General features: G+C 37.8%; 4 protein-coding genes, 1 long non-coding RNA gene and 1 other non-coding gene across 6 annotated transcripts; 2 read left to right on the top strand and 4 right to left on the bottom strand.

The window, feature by feature from the left end:
* Positions 1-147: 147 nt before the first annotated feature.
* On the bottom strand, positions 148-2164 carry LOC119990893 (cytochrome b561 and DOMON domain-containing protein At5g35735-like). Its single transcript, XM_038837029.1, has 3 exons — positions 1292-2164; positions 905-1159; positions 148-745 (listed from the first exon to the last, which is right to left on the bottom strand). The coding sequence occupies exons 1-3, from the start codon at positions 1910-1912 to the stop codon at positions 428-430; spliced, it is 1194 nt and encodes a 397-aa protein (XP_038692957.1). The 5' UTR covers positions 1913-2164; the 3' UTR covers positions 148-427.
* Positions 2165-3636: 1472 nt separating this feature from the next.
* Positions 3637-3717, bottom strand: TRNAL-CAG. Its single transcript has one exon. It is a non-coding gene; the product is annotated as a tRNA-Leu (tRNA).
* A 946-nt stretch (positions 3718-4663) lies between these two features.
* On the bottom strand, positions 4664-9772 carry LOC119991693 (heterogeneous nuclear ribonucleoprotein 1-like). The gene is made up of 5 exons (XM_038838097.1): positions 9481-9772; positions 9216-9340; positions 8683-8909; positions 7139-8345; positions 4664-5205 (listed from the first exon to the last, which is right to left on the bottom strand). The coding sequence occupies exons 3-4, from the start codon at positions 8902-8904 to the stop codon at positions 7272-7274; spliced, it is 1296 nt and encodes a 431-aa protein (XP_038694025.1). The 5' UTR covers positions 8905-8909; positions 9216-9340; positions 9481-9772; the 3' UTR covers positions 4664-5205; positions 7139-7271.
* Positions 9773-13004: 3232 nt separating this feature from the next.
* LOC119990637 (thymidine kinase a) lies at positions 13005-14395 on the top strand. The gene is made up of 4 exons (XM_038836648.1): positions 13005-13367; positions 13456-13600; positions 13675-13796; positions 13885-14395. Exons 1-4 carry the CDS (start codon positions 13195-13197, stop codon positions 14156-14158), a joined length of 714 nt encoding a protein of 237 aa, XP_038692576.1. The 5' UTR covers positions 13005-13194; the 3' UTR covers positions 14159-14395.
* A 1556-nt stretch (positions 14396-15951) lies between these two features.
* On the bottom strand, positions 15952-18667 carry LOC119990636 (BTB/POZ domain-containing protein At5g48130). The gene is made up of 4 exons (XM_038836647.1): positions 18487-18667; positions 18313-18382; positions 17043-18197; positions 15952-16919 (listed from the first exon to the last, which is right to left on the bottom strand). Exons 1-4 carry the CDS (start codon positions 18585-18587, stop codon positions 16221-16223), a joined length of 2025 nt encoding a protein of 674 aa, XP_038692575.1. The 5' UTR covers positions 18588-18667; the 3' UTR covers positions 15952-16220.
* On the top strand, positions 18089-18787 carry LOC119990638. The gene is made up of 3 exons (XR_005466075.1): positions 18089-18227; positions 18322-18598; positions 18663-18787. It is a non-coding gene; the product is annotated as an uncharacterized LOC119990638 (long non-coding RNA).
* The last annotated feature ends 4386 nt before the right edge of the window (positions 18788-23173 follow it).

Below are 23173 nucleotides of genomic sequence, written 5' to 3'. Positions count from 1 at the left end.
AATGTAAATGTTACTGTTTTAATATGGAAAAGAAGTTTGTTACTTATGAATTGATAGGGATTCAAAATAGTGACACAAAATTAAAATTCTGGGAGACAGAAAAAGTTGCAATTTAGGCAATGTTTAGGATCTGAAAAGAATAGCATATTCTAAATGAAGAAGCATGGGGTATATATTTATATTGAATTTATACATACCTATGAACTAATGGAAAAGTGTAATAATGTAATCTCTCTATATGTACCAACAAATATCAGAGTCCATCCAAGTGTAAGAATGACTCTTGTGAGCAACACACAGGTCACAACCAAAAACTTCTAACATATGCATCATCCAGAAAACCCTAAAACTCAGGGTGTATTAAAAGTGCCAAAAAAGGGAAGAAGAAAAAAAATAGTGGACATTCATGATATATAAAAATCATGAACTAAACTTCTGTGGCACCATATCCATTAACACCATTTGCTCCATTTGTGGCATGTGGGTACTTGTCAGAACTCACTCTCTTCCTCTTGAGGACAATGAACCATGTAAAACCTTCCAACACAACAGCAATGGAGCCCAAAACTATGATGACAACTGTATAAGCTGTTCTCCAATTCTTCTGCCCGTCCAAGACCTTGAATCCTTCAAATATGTTAATGATGCTCAAAATGATCACAGCATAACCAATGCAGTGGTGATAGATGTTCCAGTACACTCTGTATTTGTGATCCTTCTTTGGCCTCAAAAGCAAAGCAAACACCTACACCACACACATATCAGTTTCCTTAACAAATATCCTAAAATACAGACGGAATGTCATTGTTCTCCATTACACAGATTCTCTGTCCAACAAATACTGAATCAGACTACATAAAAAGAAATTTTGAATCAGATAATTGTTTCATGTTCAAAGACATACCTGAAGAGTTCCAAGGCAGAAGAGGGTTATGCCAATATTCCTGTGAGGATTATACTGAGTGCCAGCAGAATCACTGCCAAGCTTCATACCAGTTCCCCAACCAGCAACACCAATAATATAGGCAGAAGTTTGACAAGCAATATGAATGTAAAACCATGCCGGGTCTGCTGACTTGAAAACCTTCAAGTACCTAGCAATTATGGCTCCCATTGGCATCAGAGTTCCCCAACTCACAGCATTCAGCACTCCATGAATCTGAAAAAATCGTAAAAAAAGGTCAACAATTATATAAACCATGATGGAGCAATACTCTTGTATGGTGTCGTTCTCGGTTCCCAAAAAAAAGACGGAAAACAAACAAATAGATAACAATTTAATTAAGCTTACATTTCTTTTCCTTTGTCTGGAGGTGATACTTCCTCCGCCAGCACTTGTTTGTCCAGTTCTAAAATCAATACTCCCAACAGACATCATATTACTACCAGTTGTGGAATGTATGGCAGGAGAACCTCCACTCATTGGACCTTCTTGCCAAACCTGGTTTGTAGACAACAATGAATCGGCGAGCTGCAACGTAGCGAAAATCGTCATCTCTCCATTCTCAAGCGTAGCAGAAATCCCAGAAACCCCGAAACTCAAATCCCCTTGAGCAAGTGTTGTGCCGCCGGTGCCAGTTATTGGAGAAGTATAGGCATGGATTACACCACTAGAGTTCTGGTATGCCACCAGTGCCTGTGAACCAGCCATGGCTTGGCTAGTTGGGTTTAGAGCCCACGCAACCCATCTGTTGGAGTCAGTTCCGGTGTGCCGGAAGGCGATATCGACTGTTCCGGCTGACTGATCATAACTCCAGTGGAGGAAGGAGTTGAGAACAGAAAGATCTACACATGAACTGTACTCTCTGTTGCTTGAGAAAGAGTAAGAATTGCAGGTTTGAGCAGAGGAATTGGGGAGACAGAGAGCGATGAGAAAGCAAGAAAACAACAAAGTTACAGATGATCTAGACATAGCTTTCTTCTATTCTGAAGACGCTGGCTAGACACTAATTTGTTTCTGGGTTTGTCTGCAAACTAACCAAAGTAATCTTCTTTTTTTTCTGAAGATTCAAAGCAGAGAAGCGAAGGTTTATAGAATTCTATGAAAGAAAGCTTGGGTTTCTAATATTGTTCTAGCATTTGGGTATGGTTGACTACTTATATAGGAGAATAGAGGAGCTAGAGATGAAGGAAATTTAGAAATTAAGGAAACTTACTTCAATAAGAACTAGGAAACCAAATCATAATAAGATATTCTGAATAGAAAAAATCTTTTTTTTTTTCCTTTATTTCAAACTTTTGAAGTATTCAATATTGGGCCGTTGAGGTTGGTCTTTCTTGTTCAACGTTCAATTCAACAACCCTCACGTAGCTTTCCAAGAAGAAAATTAATGAATGCATGTTCTGGAAAGCTAACACGAGAAGCAAACAAAAGAAGGATGTAAAGTCGGCTTATGAAAAATATAACATCACTACCTACTCCCTAATTAATTAACCAAATTGAGTGGTTTGATGTTTAATTATTAAAATTTACTTATTCTTTATTTGGTTTACTAAGTGGAATCTTTTTCCAATGAAGAAAGCTAAAATTTTCTTAAGACTCCATCAAACGAGAATACTATCGTATAATTTTGAGCAACGGAGGTGCTATATCGCTTCAACTATCAAAATGGCACCCTAAGCTCAAAAATCGTCAATCCAAGCCCCATTTTAACATATTGTATTGGAGTTGCATACGGAATATGAGAAAAAGTCATCTAACACATAGTGATGAAGGAAATTAAGGAAACATCATAAGAATCTAAATCAAGGTCAAAGAATGAAACTGAATCATAATAATATATTGATATTAAATACCAAAACAATGATTACATTTAAGGGGGGAAAAAAACAAAATGGAAAGAAAAAAAGATGGGTATAAGTTCATAACGCGTTGACTCGGGAGCGGGCTTCTGTTAGCCTACACAGACTTGGCTTGGCAATCCAGTTTCAACTTTCAAGGAAAGTCCCAAGATTTTGGGCCCCTAGGGGTTGACCTTCGCTTGCCTTAGATGCCACGTTGAAATCAGATATCATATGAGTCCTCTCATGTGGGTTCATCCACCATTATTAATAATGGTCTCCTACTGTCACATTGTCTAATTATTGTTGTTTGGGCCAAAGTTCCTACAAAACTTGGGCTCTGTTAAAAGGCCAGGAGAGGGTGTGGGCCCATGGGCTTATGAGTGGCGCCTTAGGCTTAGGTCTTCGGCCCCGGTAGCCAGTAGGCCTGACGAGTTTGTAATACAAAGACAGGCATGGGCCACAGGAGAGGCCCAATCAAAAAATACATCTTTCGAGCCCACGGCATTTCATCAGCCCGACCATCTTTTCAAAGCCCAAACGACATCATACGAAGACTGCATAATTCCAATATGGTAGACAGGTGTCTCAGTGGCCCCCCTCAGCTGAATGCCCATAAATATAAGGGAGTGAGCTGCCAAAGCCAATTATCCATGGCTGATGAAATCGCTGGAGGGAGTTGGGAGGAGAATGACGCAACTCCAATGATTGTTTTTGGTCAAATTTTGACAAAAAAAAAGCCAAAGCCAATTAGCCATGGCTGATGAATCGCTGGAAGGAGTTAGGAGGAGAATGACGCAACTCCAATGATTGTTTTTGGCCAAATTTTGACAAAAAAAAAAAAAAAATTCCGGATGTCAAGAATGGGATTCGAACCCATGCCCTTTCGGACCAGTACCTGAAACTGGCGCCTTAGACCAACTCGGCCATCTTGACAGTTGATGGCCATGTATCCCCACATAGTATTACAAATGTAAATTCAACGATCTTCCTCCTACCAGGCTGCCACAATTAACTCAAAAGAAAAGGCATTAAAAATTTTGTTCCTACATTTTTGACAATGATATGCATTCTCTTATTGCGGTTGGATTGGATGGCTCTAATATCATAACTCTCGGTCCTGATGCAACTGCAGTCGTGTTTAGTTTTGCTTGCATTGGGAAAGACTCAGGTCGACAAAAAAGCAGAGATTGGGATATCAAACATGGCGGAAAGACCAAAAAACCCACAGGGGGCGTTAGGTATTACCGAATACGATAGATGTCTAGCTACGCTCTTTGGACACTCCACATATTTACAATCCTATTTGTTAACAAGTGCCCCGTTAAAGACAATAGTTAAGGATTACTTAACCAAATATAAAAGGAAGCTGCGGCTTCTTGCCTCCTACTGAGGTGTAACAGATAAGACGTTTCCCTTTTGAGTGGAAAGGTTTAGTCTATCTTTTTTTAGGTAACTAATTGATGAGTTCTTGACCACACAAGTCCACCTCACATTTCATATTTGGGTGTTCAAGACTGTAGGTTGGGAAAAAAATGTAAGTCACATTTTTGTTTTTAGCTGCCAACAAACAGCTACCTAAACCCGACTCCCTAACAACCCTTGCAAATAATTTCAAACTAATTGATTTCTCAACACTTGAACCCATACAAGAATGTGCATGCTATGCAAAAATAAACAGTAAAACACAAAACCAGAATAATCAGGTATGCTAATTACAGTGTAATATGCAACGAATGCATGATGTATCGATTGAACTAGAGCATCGACATGACAATGCCATTTTGTCAGCCAAGCAAGAAAATATATAAGTTGAAACATCCATTTCAGAAGCTAACAAAGCTGTTCAATAAAACCCTCCAATTGTAAAAGAATCAGAAAATGTGGTAACTTTTTGGGCACTTTAGAAGTTTAGATGGGTATCCCTTCAATGTTCTCACTCACTAGTAAAATCAACAATAACCTCATCATCGGTTACAATCTGCTGGAAAAAAACAAACCCAGATAATGGGGGACAGAAAAAACCAAGTTTTATCTGACAAGAATTCACAACTTACAGGACCATCAAATTCTAGGGCAAAAACAAAAAACAAGTCTATATCTTAGATGCATGATACATTTTCCGACTATATCCCGCAATCTGATTCTACATCTCACTCAATAAGAAAAAAAGAATAACAGGAAAAACCAAAACCTAAAAAGTAACCCAAAACTCAAGCCTTGATACAAAATCAATCACTTGTAGAGTCTATCCCTAAAATTTTAATTCTTCAAGAGACACTCCAGTTAGCTCTAGATAAACCAACTTCGTTTAACAGATATGTATTAATAGGGGGTGTTCAAAATTCACAGTTCACCTGCTTCGCCGGATTTATATTCACCTACAATGTCGAGATGACCAAAATGCCTCCTAGGCAGCAATTCCTGGATCAAGAGATAAGAACGATAACAAATTAGTATTAGAAGCATGACTCATAACTAATTCAACGTAAAAACATGCGTCAAGTAGCTATAAGTAGCACGAATAAATCTAGCAGAGCTTAAAAAGGACTGGAAAAGAAAAAGGAGCGGATAGTATAGAATCACGACTTTAAACACCAAACAAAAACACATCTACACCACAGCCATTTCCTTGGCCACCTGAAGGTAACGAGCTACAACAACCATATCTTTTAGCCGGGTGAGAACTCGAGTACAATTCAAGAGTAGAGTTAACATTCAGTGGCAAGGTCTAGGAATGGAAAATGTACTTAGCCAGTTAGCCTAACCCCCACACATACAAAGACAAGCCACTAAACTAGATAAAACCTTAAGAATAGCATTCAAGAATCATCTTCTGTTTAGAAGTATAGAAGTCCATATCAAAGACAAGATGCTTCCTCTAGTCATCTCAATTCCCAAATCAGTACTTTGAAGCAGGGATTAGGACAGAACTATTGTTCTTACTCGTTTTCTGGAGGGTAATTGCTGCTTTTTCTCAATTGTAAGAGAATTCATGATGTAACTTCAAATCTATGCAAGCTAATATATACTATTGTAAGCAGTTAAAACTTGCACTCTACAAGAAAACTGAATTGACAAGCTCAAAACCTCAAACACTCGATTGAATTCCTATCTTAATTGTTCAACATATCTTTATTAATTGTCACCTCGGTGTATTTCTTGTACCTCTGTTATCACATCTCTATTTACAAATACTTTAATACATTCCAAATTTTTCCCTATGCATCCTATCTATCACATAACCCTGTCACACTATAACGGCACAAACAGATGTGAATTCAGGAAAGTCCCATCATATTGATGAACATGCTGACATTTCTTTTGAGATTCAAGATAGAAGCATGCAATTCTCATGAACAAATTCAACCAAATCTGAGAGCAACATTCAAGATAACACTTTCGTTGTGACAAAATGAAACTAAATAAAAAGGGACTTTAGATCATTTCACTTTTCTAATTTGAGTGCACGAATAAGCTCATTTCTGATTCACTATATCAACATTGTACCTGCGAGTTGTGCATGCAGAAACAACATCAAAACCAAGAAAATCTGCCAGCAAGTTAGAACATATAAATCTACAAAAGCAGAGCAGTGACATATTCTTTTCAATAGAGGAGTGTCAAGCCATTCTGAATGACATCATGCATTGCAAAACAACAATAAAAAGATACAGTCGAATTTCCACTCCCATTCACTTGTTTGCCATACAAGTTAAGGTAGAGAGGGCACCTTTACAAGTCGCAGACACTACAGGACAGATACTGAGTCGGACTCTACCATGCATGATTGAGAAACAATACTGACCCAAGGAACAAAATGCGAGGAGACTAGGTCAATATGATCCAAAAAGGAAGACACGTATCAACAACAGTCCATCCAGTTATTTCAACTAACCAAGATCTCATTACGTTTGAATGTTTACTAAATGTTCATCCTTCATATTGATCCCACCAAAACAAACATGGTTGAGTCAAAAGATCATCTTTCAATACCATATCTACTATATAGTCATCAAAAAGTATTGCCAATCTGACAAGTCCTAACCACAAATGATTTTTTACAAAAGATATCATCAGAGAACAAGAAACAGGTTCCTGATATAGAGGTTGAACACAAAGGCGCAATCTGAGAGCTCCTGACATAATATTAAAAAGAAGATGCAAAACCAAGAATTCACATGCATGTAGTGTGAAGTCTGCACTCTGAAACTGATAAAAAAAAATCTGCACTCTGAACTATTTACTTCAATACTTTAGCAACCATTTCTTTTCTTATAATTGAATGATTTTGGGAAGAGATCTCAACAAAAATGAGCTGGTAATTAAATGAATTTCTCGAAGAAAAAGCTGTTACCTCTATTTGGCTGTCTCTTATTGATACTATAATCACCAACATAACCAGGGGAAGTTTTAACTGGAAGATCAGAAGTTGCATTACTGAGCCCATAACCAAAGGAACCAGATCCATCTCGATCAGAATTCGATGATCACCAGGTGGGGTCACCATAATCTGAACCTCCACCATAAAGGTCTGCAAAGGCTCCATCGAAACCACCGTTTGAAGCAGCATAGGACGATGTTGGCACTGCACTATTTCCTGTGTTTCTTCCATACCCTCCTGTTCCCGAACCAAAGCTATTATCACCACCTCCATACCCAAAATTTGCACTGTTGCTAGAAACATTAGCTCCTCCTCCTTGAGCGGAAATGCCAGAAGAACCCCAATTAACTCCACTGTTTCCAAAGCCACTTCCTCCAATACTCCCACTTCCAGATCCTATATATGCACTGGAACTTCCAGAGTTCGTGCTGTAATTACGCCCCCCATTCCCCCACAAATTCCTAGTAACTGAGCTGAAAAATGAAGTATTTCCTCCATTACCTCCATCATATCCAATAGGACTACCATATCTACTTGTATTGCCAATATAGTAAGGGCTCAAACCCCTTCCATAGCTGAAATTATTACTAAAATTGGCACTTGCTCCATAGGTCGGGCTCAATCCAGGCTCAAAATTCATGCCAATTCCATAACCAGAACCAAATGGGGGAAAGCCACCTCTATCACCAGCAACTGGACTGAATCTACCATCCATCCTAAGCCCATAGCCCCCAGCTGTAGTTGGAGTATATCCCTGAGTGTAACCATTAAGGAAGCTATTGACCCTATTCAGACCATAGTTATACCCACCAACTCCTAGTGGGCTGCGACTGGGACCAGGGGACAACTCTTTTGGAACTGCGCGCTTAACCTCAACCATCTTGCCATTCAGTTCATGGAAGGTCTTCATTAGCACTTTGTCCACTGCCTCCTCCGTGTCATAAGTAATAAAACCGAAGCCTCTAGGCCGCTGAGTGGTGTGATCATACATCACCACAACATCGGTAATCGTTCCAAACTGATCAAAGTATTTCTTAAAATCATTCTCTGTGACTGTGGATGCTAAACCTCCTACAAATATCTTTCTTGTGCGACCTGGACCAGGAGAACCATGGATGCTACCACTGCTCCTACTCAGAATGTTCTGATCATCCCTAGGAACAGCCTTTTTCGCCTCAACCTAATAGGGAACTTGCTGGTTAAGACCGGGCTCAAACAACAAAAGATATATGAACACCATGAACTCGATAAAATTGCAAAATAATACTAGCATTATCATATGGACATAAACAGTTCAGAAGCAAAAATGGTGATTTACTCGTGCTCTAATTTGAATTTCATTGACTACAGTATCAATACTAAAATGAATTCCCGCAGTTTACGACTCTTCAGTCTGATCAGGAAGCGAAACTTTCCTTAAGTTTCTTGTAACATCAAACAAAACCATCACTGACAAATCAGTCACGGTGTTTTAGAATCTGAAAAGTATACTTCAAGTGTAGTTCAGACCAACATACCATCCTGCCATCAATGTTGTGCTTCTCCTTAATGACTTTCTCTGCAACAGCTGGGTCAGCAAAGACTACAAAACCAAAACCACGGGCACGTCCTGTGGTCCGATCCTTCATTATCACTGCCTCCACCACCTCCCCAAAAGTACTGAAGTACTCCTTGAGGCTCTCTTCATCGGTGTCCCAAGAAATGCCACCAATGAACAGCTTGCCATTGTCAGATTGCATCGTTTCTACATGCCAGAAAGAAATGAATTATCAACTTCATAGGTCAGCAAATGCAGAGCAATACTATTAGTCGATTGAAAACAAAAGGCATAACTTTTTCTCTTTTTAAACAATCAGACACAGCGTCAATGCGATAAAGATATTTGGCAGCGGATCCTGATCAATAATAAAACCCAATTCTATATCAACAGCAGAAGAACATCTCTACTGAAGAAGAACAATAAAAATGTGGACGATGGATCATAAACATCTCTACTGCAGAATAGCATTACATAATCAATACCTCTTAAGCAGGTAACATGATACTATACCTTCTTAGCTAGTTAAGAGAAACACAAGCTTGGTATGTTTGGCACAAAACTAAAAATTCTTGGATTCAATCTAGAAATCACAGATCTTTGCTCTGATCAACCAAGCGACCGAGAATTAACCACACCTGAGACCGAAAACAAAAATCAAAACAAAGGAACCCCAGAAAAAAATAAAATAAAATAAAATCAATCGCAAAATTCATCGAGTTCCAAAATTTAAAAGAAACTGCAAAGATCGATATCCAAATCCAGAATCCCAACGCACCGATTGGAGAAAAACCCAGATGCCAAATCTCGCAAAAAAAAAAACTAATAAGATCTGGGAGGCGGCAGAATAATAATAACAGGGGGCATGCTCATCCTCCTCTACAGATATGCCCTCTTAGACAATTCCACTCTACTTTCAACTATGTATTTCAATTTGATTGCCAAACGCAAATTTCTGTTATCAAACAAAGTATAACATTAGTTTTATAGAGAAATGGCTCCTGAGCAGAGAAGGTTTTTAGTTGTCTGGTGTGAGGAATATATAGAGACTATGAAAATGGAAGAAAGTTTATTTTCCTTTTTTTCCAAAAAAAATAATAGAAAATAAATTGTAATAAAATCGAATAAAAAAAGTAAGATGTGCGTGATTTTTAATTTTCTCTTCTTTCGTGTCTTTTTTGCATTATAAGATAATAAAATTGTGAAGGGTGGGTTTATTTATCCTCCTCCATTTGATCCATATGTATGTAAGGGGTATTTTCCAAATGGATTCAAACACACCCATGTCCGTGGGGGCCACTCCTTCTACTCCAAATATGAAATATCAACCATTCGATATAATACTGTGACACCCGTCTTTATTCTCCTCCCCATGATCGATCCAGCATTGGCCACAAATAAAATCTGATGATTATCAAGCATGCATTGTTAAGATTTGATGTAGTGATTTACGACTGTGATGCACTCATATGAGTGGTGTTGTTTGTTTTAAGTTTACACAGACGGCACGTACCTAATGCACTACCTATTATGGAAAGAATTACCAACCAATGCTTGTATTTGTTAAATTGTTATGCTTTTCGTGGCTCTCCCATCACCATATATGGTAAGCCCTAGAACTTAATTATATCCTCTTATATATTATAATATTCAAATGTTACAATGTATGTACATTTTTTTTATTCGAGAATAACACCACATAAGTTTGTTCTTTGGATATCTAATATGACGATAATTCTCTTATGCGGATACCCGCAAGTTATATTAACTTACGCACCTCAATATTACCATTGATTTGAAACATATGAGACCCAAAGTAATGGACCTCACTTGTCATTTCATTTTTAAAAACACTTAAAAAATGGAGTGCGCAAGTTATTAAGTTGCGGACATCCGCATAAGAGAATTTTTGTCTAATATGAATATAAACTCGAGTCATTAAACCTGCGCTCACATAAATTTCTCATATGACAACAAGATATATTGGGTCAAAACTCGACACGTGACTAGTGTGTATTTATATTTGACGTATTGGTTTTGCTAAAATACATATTGATCTTAAGAACCCAAAAGTGTGAAAAATGAATTGTTATGTTAGGGTAACTTATATGACACTCTTTTAGTTTTAATGTTGACTCTCATGCTTGTATCCCTAATTTGGTAATCCGTCTATTTTTGTCAAGTACCATGTCCCAAAGCAAAAGGTGTCAAAACATTGTCACACTTCGCTTCTATCCAGTTGAATCATATACTGCAAAAATCTCACATGTCAGATGGCTGTGTTCATGCCACAATTGCATTGATTACTAGATTGTTTTTTTTGTTTCATTCATAAATTATTGTGGATCATGACATCTCCTCTAACATCATTTCGAAAATGCTAAGCATCTCAATATTTTTTTTGTCCTTATCCCAAACGTTAAAATTAATGCACATGTTTCATGTAAAAATCATAGGTCTCACATAATCCATATGAAATCGTGTATGTTCATCTCATCATTTGAGATAGTTGAGATAGAAAAACAAGTAAATTTGGAAGACGGTTTTTCTTCAATGTTTTTTACATTTTTGAGAGACCAGCAATGGGATTAAGTCGAGATTGATAGTATTTTAGTTTTTTTAGGGAATATAATTAACTAGCAAATGCAGCATCTTTCTCTTTGTGCACATCACAAAAGGTACATTTGGTCTCTCCACTGGCTAGCTGGGCATGAACGCTCCAGCTATTTTTTCCATTACAGTTGTGAAAATTTCAGTTCCTTTTATACCCTTCAGTCATGGAGCCAATGTCATGACAATGTGGTGGTAAGTGAGGTCATTTTGGTATTTTCAGTGGCCAAATTAAATCTGAACCCTTGGTTACTGTATCTGGAATGGACTGGGCATAGTGGGGCAGATGGTCGGCCTCCAGCCTGCCACTAGTTGGGAATGTGATTATGGGCCTGTTTGGGAATGTTGTGTGGTGCTGTGAGTTATAAAACTGTGGTGCTGTGAGGTGAGTTGAAACGCAAAAACTGTTTGGCACATTAGTTTTAAAACTGTGGTGCGGTACTGTGAGGTGCGTTTGGCGTATCTAAATTACAGTTATATTAGATGACTAATAATATTAATATAAAATCACTCAACGTTTACCTTATACATTAATCTAAAATAAAATAATTGATTTAATTTGATGTGAGACAATTCAACATATATTATAATAATTATAATATAATATATTACATTATAATATTATATTATATTTTTTTGAAAGATACATTAAAGTATTTTAAATATTTTTTAATAATTAATTTATTTTTATTATGAATAAATATTTTATAAAAATAAATTATTATTGTGGTTAATTTATTAATATATTGTATATCAAATTATCAAATACCCATTTTTTTTTTTGAAAGGAACATATTGCAGTTTATTGTATTGAATACGAATTAAATTTAATTTAGTATGAGTGTATTGAATATAAAACAAAATCAAAACCCAAGGATTGGTGCATGCATCGGTGCAATCTCGACTCAGATCTACTAGTTGGTGCATAGATCTTCATGATCAGCAGCTATGGATTCATCGGAAAAATTGGAGATAGAATCCACAATAAACCCATAAACAACGGCAAGATTAGAGGAGGACAGAATAAACCAGTGATCAGCGACTGTGTCTCCGTCCGAATTTGATCGTGTGATTTGCTTTTTGCACCATCTGGTTTAAAAATGATGAGCCGGAAAATGGCGAGGAGAGCTCAGGCAAGACGTGAGAGAGAGAGGATGATGGCAAAAAGGTAAATACTTCTTTTGTTTTGACGTCGAAGTCCGTGTTTTGTTAAGTGAAACTCCGTTTTTTTGAACTCCGTTCATTCGAGATGGAACCCATATCCAAACAGGTGAAATTCCAAAAACCATGGTTACAACGCGAATTTGTGCGTTTTGACGGCGTGAAACGCGTAGCCAAACGGCTACTATGAGACTGCTTCATCCTTCACATGCAACGCATAAAATACAATGCGTCTCCACCTTTTGATTCTAATCAAACCAATCATTTCATTTCCTTGTATTCCAATCCAACGAAGGATATGTATCTTTGAGCCCATAAACAGAAATTGAAATTTGAAAGAGGGAGAAAGATCGGTGCCACGTAATACACGTGTAACCGTCAATTGACGCCGTTACTCACGCTGTCCCGTTACGCGCCGCCATCGTTAGCGTACGAGACAATCTTTGGGAGTTCTCTCTCCCGTCATCTTTAGCGTACGAGACAATCTTTGGGCGTTCTCTCTCCCTCCAAATTCTTAAATTCAATTCTTCCCTCCGAATTTTTCAAAAACCAGAATTCCAGATCCAACACGAGCACCCGCTTCTCCTCTCCTATAAATCACAGAAGTTGAGATGGAACGCTCCCCATCTCTGAGATCCCGCCAAGGTAGATTTCAAATTTTCTTCCCTTCATAGGCTAATTTCTTGCCTTTCTAGCCCTAGTTTCGATCCCTGATAAGGCCATGGCTTCGTTGAAGTCTTCGATTTGCTTCAATTCGACGACCGCCGGTGGTGCCGCTCGAATTAGTTCTTATCACCGTACTTCTGGGGAGGTTCACGTCATTGTTGGCCCGATGTTCGCCGGAAAAACCACAGCCCTTCTCCGTAGGATCAAATCGGAAGGTAGCGACGGCAGGTAATATTCTATTTATACTTAGTGAAATCCGATTAATTGTAGTTTTAGTGTGCAATTTGAGACGCCCTTTTCTTTTTGAAATTTTCAGAAACGTGGCGATGATAAAATCCAGTAAAGATACAAGATATGCGAAAGATTCAGTTGTAACGCACGACGGAGTGAAATTCCCGTGCTGGGCACTGCCAAATCTGATGTCGTTCCGTCAGAGATTCGGCGATGATGCCTATGAAAAGGTAGATTTTAAATTATTCTTTCCACTCCTCATCCGCGACAAATTCCTTATGTTTGTGCATCGTGTTGACCGCAGCTGGATGTCATCGGCATCGACGAGGCCCAATTTTTCGAAGATTTGTACGATTTCTGCTGCACGGCCGCAGATCTCGATGGCAAAACAGTGATTGTCGCTGGCCTGGACGGTGATTACTTAAGGTACAGATCCTACATGCACGATTCATCCACCGACATTTTCTTATATGACTGACTGGTTGATGATTTGAATTTTGTTTGGGATTTGCAGAAGAAGCTTTGGTTCTGTGCTCGACGTAATACCCCTAGCAGACACTGTAACGAAGTTGACAGCTCGATGTGAGCTCTGTGGCAAAAAGGCTTTCTTCACATTGAGGAAGACGGAGGAGACGCGGACTGAACTGATTGGAGGGGCTGATGTTTACATGCCGGTCTGCCGCCAGCACTATGTGAATGGGCAGGCGGTTATAGAAGCAACGAGGAGCGTGCTTGAGTCTCGCAAACTTAAAACTGATACTCATCTTGAGGTTGCTTCTGTTGTTTAGGATGATTCAATTTGCTATAACCTGCTAGTCTCAATAGCTTCTGAATGTTGTTGGGCTTGTTTTTATTTATATCTGCATAGAATCTATAGACATGTTGAAGTTTCCCTGAATCAGCAATGGAAAATATCGCCTGGTCAATTGATTCTTATTGAATCATAGATATGTGCTTGAAATTGTGTCTTAAATTCTGGAAAGTTGAGAATCTTTTCTTTGGGTTGCAAAGTTTTTGAGTCTGCAGATATGTATGTTTATGTATATCCTAAACCCTAAACCTCCACACTGCATAAATTTACCATGCAATAGGTTTTTGGTTTCTCTGAATGGTTTCTTGAAATTTGGCGAGTCTTGCTCTTTCATTATGTTGAGATTGGCATTGTTTAAATTTGCTACTTTGGTTTCTGTTATCACAAATTGCAATTATTGTGGTAAAAAGTATGAGCAAATAGCGTGAGATAACCATACATAAATCTGGTCATTCAAACAATACTCTATCAAAATCAGACTTGATTCTCTACATTTGGACGTAACACTTGTCAAGTTGGTCATTAGTAATCTTAAAATAGGTTTGTATAGAACCACTCTACATAATAGTGCTAATGTGGTATTATAGCATAAAAGTAATAAATGGGGTTTGTAATAGTAGTTGTGGAGAGAAACTTTGTTTGGATGACTCACAGCTTAGTGATGCTGCTTATGCACAATAGGAGTGCATTTCTATCTGATGTGGTTAAGAAGGTTGATGATATATAACTTGGCAACGAAACTAATGAGGTCAACGACTCACAATTATGTTAAATGAAAGCTAAAGAGGTTGATGACTCTCAGCCTCATGATGCAACTAATGGGTTCAATGGCAAACAATTTTGTGATCCAGTAATCACTGAAATGGACTACTCTTAGCCTTGTGATGCAGCTGTTAATGATCCACAATTTCACAATGTCATTGAGGCGAGACTTGCAACTTCATGAGCTGAATAATAATGTTGTGCAGCAGGAAGATAAAAGCATCATATTGTAAAATGATATCTCCTTATTGTACAGGTAATTTTCTTAGATGTGTACCTCGTCGTTTCATAATTGACTGTATATCTTTCATGACATTCTCCTTTCACTGCCTGTTAGACTGCTTAAAATGTCTATAGGTGGGGTATGAATGGCGCTGCAGGAGAAGAAGTATGTCGCCTAATGTCAGGGTTCTACTGTTCTAGTATATTTGGTCCTTGGTTTATTGCAAATAGCATGTTTTGGTGAAGAATTAATAAGAGTAATGTTTCAGCCATAACTGTGGGCAATCAAGCTATCAAAATGCCTATATCATGTTATAAATTCAACATTTTGCTGATTGGCTGTGGGTTAGGGCAAATGCAATAAGAAACAATTTACTGGGCCAACATTTTTGTTGGCCCGGTCCCACCTCTATTACACAAAAAGTCAAGTCAAACACGTATTCTAATACAGCCACATCAGCAAAACACAAATTTCTATACACTTTTTCTTCCCACACACTTTCTCTTTCCACCCAACCCAACAACATTCCATTCCTCCATATTATCCACAACAAAACTACACCAAAACATTAAATATCAATACATCCACATCAGCAAAACACTTATCCCAATACAGCCACATAAGCAAAACACATTTTACAATACAACCACATCAGCAAAAGACAACATCTTTGTTGGCCCAATACCACTTCACCATTGCATTTGCCCTTATACTAATCTCATTAGATGATAGATCTGGCTGTACGAATATTGCAGCTGAATTTTAGGTGGCTTTTTGGTAGAGAAAGCATGCATGCCTCAAATTAGACTGTTTCTGTAGATTTTGGAGACGTATATTCTAGGATGATTTTATCCTACCTTTATTGGATAGCTTTTCATTGGCTGGAAAGTGCTTTTGCCTATGGTATCGATCACTCTGTATCAGAAGGCTGTCATGCTAATAATGTTTCTGAGTTGTATACAAAATATTTTTGAATACCATAGTTTGGCGAGTCACAACTAGTTTGTGTTCATAACATAGTTTTTTCATTAATCTTCTTGTTGCATTTGTTCTGCTACAATGGCTTGTTCCACACTCCAGGAGCTCCAGGCTTTCTCTTTGATTTTTTACTTCCAAACAAGGTCACCCGATGAAAGACCTTCATTATTTTATGAGCATACTTTCTTTGTGAAGCGAAGCTCACAGAACCAATGCATCCAGTGACTTGTCCAACTGGGTTCCTTCTTTTGCTTTGTGATCTACCTCCCAAACCAAATGGCTTAGTGCTTTGTTGCTTTGTTGGCATAGTTTCTGTGCTCTTTGAAATGCTTTGCAATTGCAGGGTCCTTTTCAAGGATAACAGCTCTCGTTCAAGGTTCTTTATTCTGAAGCTCGTGGATTCATACTCCTTTCGTGAGAATTTACATCCCTCTACTGTGTTGTCTTTCTGTAGAGAGAAGTTAAACGGCCTACTAGCTGGTTCAGTTCCATCTGTATATGGACTTTCACCTAGAGTCTGGCTCTTGGAGTTCGGACACCTTGAGCTTGATAGGCTTCCAGAGACATCCCCACAACGTGCAAACCTGAACGAGTCCGAGCATTCTTTGAAGGCTTGGTGTGTGCTCAGCTGTTGAACAAACAGAGCCTGGACTATCAAACGTAGAGGCATCAGCTCATTTTGGACAGCTTCAATGCATGCCTGTTGTGCTAGTTTTTGGCAGTCAAGGTATTTGCAAACTTCTCCTTTCTCTTCTTGAGACATTTCTGGGTGTGCCTGAGAAATTAAAGATGCCATTTCATAAGTAAGGTTTAAATGTTGAAGCTTATATAACTAGGTCCAGTGTGAGAAAACTGATTCAGACTGATCATATAATTCAGTTTCACATTGGGGGCTTACTTGCAGGAAGGTGTTCATTGCTCTGTAGAGTTGATCATGGCTCTCTCTGAAGGATATTGGTACTCTTTCAATGAGTTCCATGAATCTTTCATGTCCCATTTTCGTATCACGGGCTACGTGGGAAAGATAAGCATCCCATAACTCTGCAACAACTGAATGAGCTGCTGAAGGAGTGTGGTTTGCATCCATGTTCAATGACACATGAGTTGAAAATATGCCCTCCATTGTAGCAACCTCCAAGCTGGAAGAGATCGAGTCTTTTCCGTTTGCCGGAACAAGAAAATCTTTCAAATGAGCAAAATGCAACAAGGCTGAAATCTGATCTTGCAGTTTCGCTTTGATGTCACTTCTCAAACCAACTTCAAGGGATTTTGAAAGTAATGCAAAGTAAAATCCAACTGGAATCAGCCTGCTAGCCTTTTCTCTCATAGGCAGGAGATCCAGAATACCTTCGAGTATCGTTGAGACTTTTCTATTTGCATCATCATCGTCCCCAACTTTCTCCCTGTAGCTTTCCCAGAATTTGTTCGTCTTCTGTGAGATTACCCATTTGTTTGCATAGAAAACAATGATAGGACTCACATATTTTTCTTTCATCCCCTGTCGTCGCAAGGATCCTATGATCCTCTTGAAGAATCCAAATGGGAGAGCAATGAGATCTTTGATCCAGAGATCCTGGCTGACAATCTCTTTGACTGTTTCACAGTTCCACGCTTGACTAGCCAGTGCCTCAAGCGTAACGACCGGTTTGTCCCGTCTCCTCTCTGGGTCAAGAATCTCCATACAAGCCATGAAGGCAAGAGACTCAATGCAGCGACTCACAATCAGCAACTCTTCAGACCAGGGAAGCAAAGTTTGACACCTCTGGAGCACAATTAAGGTATCATCCCAACTTTGTAAGACAACTTGGTTCAGATAAAGGTCGAAACGATCGCAAAGGTTACCAGAGCAGTACTCTTCTGTCATTTCTAGAAATTCTGCTGCACACCGCAGGGCTGCTACGTTAAATGGGTCAATCAATGTGGTAGAACCATAGATGAACAATGCAATCATCTGAAAGGCTTCTGGTCCTCCAGGGAATTCCGGTGGCAGCCCAATCTCTGTTGATTCAACCAATCTTTTCTTGAAGTATCCGCTCTTGGAAAAAAGGGGATACTGAAACGCAACAGAAAAGCAATCTCGATGGTTAGCATGAATAAGAAATTCCAATGTTCATAAAGCAGTTAAAAGGCATACTGCACAGAGATTTTAGTTGTGATATTCATCTTACTCTATGCAGGTTGAATGTCCTTCCGCCAACTTGAACACGTACAGAAACTGGTAAACCGGTTTCTTGGCTCCTGCGTTAATTAAGAACATTTTCCCACTCAGTGTCAGGAATTCAATGGAACGGTAATTCAAGCTGAGAAAGACGAGCACAAGAATGAAGTGATTTTCTTCTTACCATGAAATTGTTCTAATCTTTAGCAGGGCACTGATGTTGGGTGAAGAGAAAGGACTTGAGGCTGCCGAACTATCCTTGGGGCTTGCAGCTTCCATTGGCATAGCTCATGAAAGTAAGTCTTTAGAAAGCTATCACTAGTGCTAATATATGCTTCTGATTTCTTTCCTCTCTTTCAGTGGCACATAAATGCACGAAATCTGACTCAAGAATCAAAGCGAGTATTTTATCAAAAAAAAAAAAAGAATCAAAGTGAGTAGTATAGTGAGAGCTTCTTGAACACAGGAAAGCAGCGGGAATGAAAGAGCAAAAAGAGGTGGGTTTGATACATTCGTGCATTTCCTTTCTGGTCAAAGTAGAGTATGCACACGAGCGCCCTCAAAAATTTCCAAAATTTAAGGGTTGAAAAAGGTTCCTCGAGTGGTGAGAAGTTGCCTCGGCCAGTGGTATAAGGTCATGTGAGTGGGTTTAAAGAATAGTTCCAGCTCCTTTGATCCAACATTTTCATTATGTTACACGCTATATACACAGCAAATTGTCAATTTTGAACTTCTTTTTTTTTGCTTTTGTGTTAATAGATGTGGTGAATGCTTGTTTTGGAAGGAATGTGGAATAGTTTGATGAAATTTTGTGGAGGAGTGGTGAAGTGTATTGGGAAATAGAAAAGGAGAGAAAGAAGTCAATGTGGGAGATGTGAAGTAGTTGGAAGGAAAGATTAAAATATAGCAATTGGGGAGATGAAGTGCGGATGAAGCTTTGTGTTTTTTTTTTTTTTGGGTAGTAATATATATGCGAACTCCCTTGACGGCACGGCTTCTATAACTACTTATATATATATATGTTTGACAAAACACAACCAAACGTATAACCTGTATTGGTGATTTTGTCTTGCATATCCTTGACACTTGAAACTCGGTCAATTGAATAAATTTTGGGTTAAGAATAATTCTTTTGTGTAGTTCCTGTTATGTGACTCCTCTTTTGCTTTACTGGTAAACTTGACTTGGGCAATAATTATTATTTTTTTTTTGAAAAAAATCGAGAAGGGATAGGTGGGGGTTGGGGGACTGGAAACCATTGCGGAAGAGAGCTTAGCCAAGATTAAGACTTAGGGATTGTTTCGTTCGCGAATTTGGATAAATGGGAAGAGGATTGGGGGACCGGACAAGTGAACAACTGCGCTGAATCGGGTCCAATAGATCGTCGGCCCAAAAATTACGTTGTCACTGGCGTTTGAGCCAGGCTTAGTGAATGGGCTATCGCTAGAAACAGACTTAGGCCCATAGATTGAAGATGCCTTGGGCTTTTTAATGTCCAACTTTGTGTGTACTATTGTAAACTTCAACTAACTTGTGTTGTGTCGCTCTTAATTATGATGATCAAGTAGTGGAGTGGGTCATTATACTATACATGGTCGATTATTTTGCAGGTCAAAATAGTGACACTAGTTTAACCATAAAGTGAAAAGGAACAAAAAAAGAAGAAGAAAGAGATAAAGTAGAAAGAAGGAGATGAATTAACTTCCTAATCGTGCTCATTATGCAAAACATCATAAGATGAAAGCACCCCCAAGAAAGTCATTACTTTAATTGCATGTAGTTTTCTCTAATTAGTGATTTATTTTGGATCCTTTTTTTCGGGTTTTTTTTATTGATCGATAGTGATATTTCGGAATTTTGACTTATCAGATGAGCTTGAATTTTCATATCTGAAAATAAGTATAAATATAGTAATATACCAGCTATTGAAATAACTTTTCGAGTTATATTTCTCCTACCCGTCCATTTCATAAAGTATTCTATCCGATTTAACAATAGTTACCCAATGGGTTTTAAAAAGAAGGTTGAAACTGATTAGGGTACGAGATATATAGAGATGGCTAATAAATAATAAGCCTTAATTTGTCTTTTAGTGGGGCTATGAAGAATATCAAGATGAGTTTTTTTTGTTTTTTTTTTAAAATGCCATAGAGAATTATATTTACCGTTGGAATCAAATCTTGGGCATAGATATGTCTAACTCAGTCAATTCTCAATCAAACCAACTCTTGTTGGTATCAAAATGAGTTAATCAGTGATCACCGCACTATATTCATAAACCCATTGGTTATTAGCCTATGTCCAATGATTTGTATGATGTTGTGTTCTACCAACAAGACAAGACACTTTATTCTTAAGTGCAACTCACTGTTAACCCAAAAATTGATTGTAAGATATATCTATCACTATATATATGTATATAGTGTAATTGAATAATCACCACAAGTGTATATGAGTTGACTCCATTTTCATATCCCACTAAATATGGACATAAAATGAACCACGCCTATGGTCAATTAGTAGTGCGATTCTTTTTCGAATCTTGGAATGTTTAGCCTGTAATTCACTCATCTAAGGAACAAACTGACCAATTTCAGTTTCTGAGAGAATCTGATTTCAGATATTGCAAATTAAGGTTGGTTTCATGGGACTGGGTTATCAATTATGTGTCAAAGTAGGGGAGTTTTTTTTCCATACTAACACTCTGACACATTCTAAATACCTAAATAGTATCCCTTTTATTTTTTTTACCAAAATGATATTTGATGCTATTGTCAACCATGTCTTTATAAAAAAAATCCACTAATGACATTATTTGAAACAGCGTCAATGACTTGAAATTTAAAAAACACTAATGACGCTCTTCCAAATGACGTCAATACAAATTTTATTTAATCATGTTGTTAAAAAGAGCGTCATTGAATTGTCAAAGTAGGGTGAAGGTTGGTTCCATGGGACTGGGTTATCATTTTATGTGTCAAAGTAGGGTTGTAGGTGTTTGATAAGGTAGAGGAGGCTTGTATCTATGTTAAAAGTTTGATGGGAATTTATTCCTATATTTTGATAAAAGTAATCCATATTTTATGTTGGAGTATCATATATAAGGATTTCCTTTGCCAATGAAAAGATGTATGGACAACAATTAGTAAATATCCATACTCATAGAATGTTATTGGAATTCTCCAGTAACAACATTTTTATTGGGGTTTATATAAATACCTCTAATTTTAAATCCATGGATCTGATCAAATGATTGAAATTAAAATTGATTTAGGGGTTGGGTTTAGAGTTTAAGATTTAGGGATTAGGTTTTAGTATTTATCCCAAAAATGTTAGGTTTTAGTGTTGGAGGTTTAGGATTTTTAGAGTTTAGGAATTATGTTTTAGGGTTTTGTGATTGTTTAATCAATTTTAATCTCAAATATTCAGGGGTTTAAGAGTTTTAAAAAAAAAGGTACCTAGGTAAATCAAGATGTCTTTATTGGAGAAGGACTAACATAATCCCAAAAATTTGGAGAGATGTACGCAGTTTTATCCCAACATCATCATTAATCATTATCACTCTTTCATTTAATTTTAAAATGAAAATAAAATTGGGGTTCCTTGTGATTATCTATCCCCAAAACGTGGAAAAAAAAAAAAAAAAAAACTTTCTTATCAACTAATTTTTATCTCTTATAGCTTTTAAATTATAAAATAAAAAATAGCTCCAATTTGTATATATACACACCAATGTATTGCCAGTTGATTACAAAGACAGAAGTGGAACAGAGAAATCAGTCAAATCAAACCCCTCATATCTATAGATATATCTATTCGATCATGAACATATATGGATCTTAATCTATTACAAATATGAAAAACAAAATTGAAAGTCTGCACGGCCATTTTTTTATATATACGGAATTGGCCGTGTGCACAATCTATCGACAATACCACAAATAAGTTAACCAATCAAGGTCCAGTACGAAATCAAACGATGATAGATCTCACGAAATATCGAACCATGGAATTCATGCAGAAATACACCTTTTTTTTATCAAAGCGATAACCAGTTAGGCTATCCCAACTTGATTATAGTCACTCTACATCAAAATCGCATAACGCATACTATCACTCACCATAATATGATTCATTTCAGATATCTGAACATACTCCCCGGACACCCACACCCTATCGGCACCGCTGACATGGGTTTGCGAGGAGGAGAAGCACGAGAGCATCGAAAATGGCGCTCGAGCGATGGACGACAACACTGAGAACCTCCCTCTCGATCTATCGTTCACCGCCTGCCGATGATGATCGAACATGCTCTCATCGGCTATGCGAGGACTCTTCTTCATGTTCTTTATGTTCTGCATCAAAACTGCCAATGCACTGCGCCACATCTTCAATATCCAGTTTGCTAAGAGAAAATATTATTCTTTTTGAAGGTGAAAGTAGAAATGGGTATTTGTTTGTGTGTGTATTTATATTGGGGGAGCCATGGCAAGTTGGTGGTGGTGGTGTTGCCAGTGCTAGTGTTTATCACAAAAAAAGAAGAAGAAAGAAAAGATGTTGGGTCCTTTTTATGGTCCATGTTTGTGGGCCCTTGTCAAGCCCAATATGCCGACAAAGTTGCCTAATTCTACATTTTTTTTTGAGTTGAAGAAACACCACTAAATTAAGCATATATCTTTTGAAGTAGTCGAAAACGTAAGATCCAGACTAAACTTACGCCTAAGCCTAAAACATAAAAATTGAAATTCACCAAAAAGAGAACAATATCAAAATATTTTTATAAATCGTTGAACGATCTCTTTAAGAGATCACAATTTTACAATCCTAAATAAATAAGAAACCGAATACTTAGTAAATGAAGGAACTTGACA

This window comes from Tripterygium wilfordii, chromosome 22 (genome assembly GCF_013401445.1).
Source record: "Tripterygium wilfordii isolate XIE 37 chromosome 22, ASM1340144v1, whole genome shotgun sequence".
Lineage (NCBI taxonomy): Eukaryota > Viridiplantae > Streptophyta > Magnoliopsida > Celastrales > Celastraceae > Tripterygium > Tripterygium wilfordii.
This window is presented reverse-complemented; position numbering and strand designations above follow the sequence as displayed.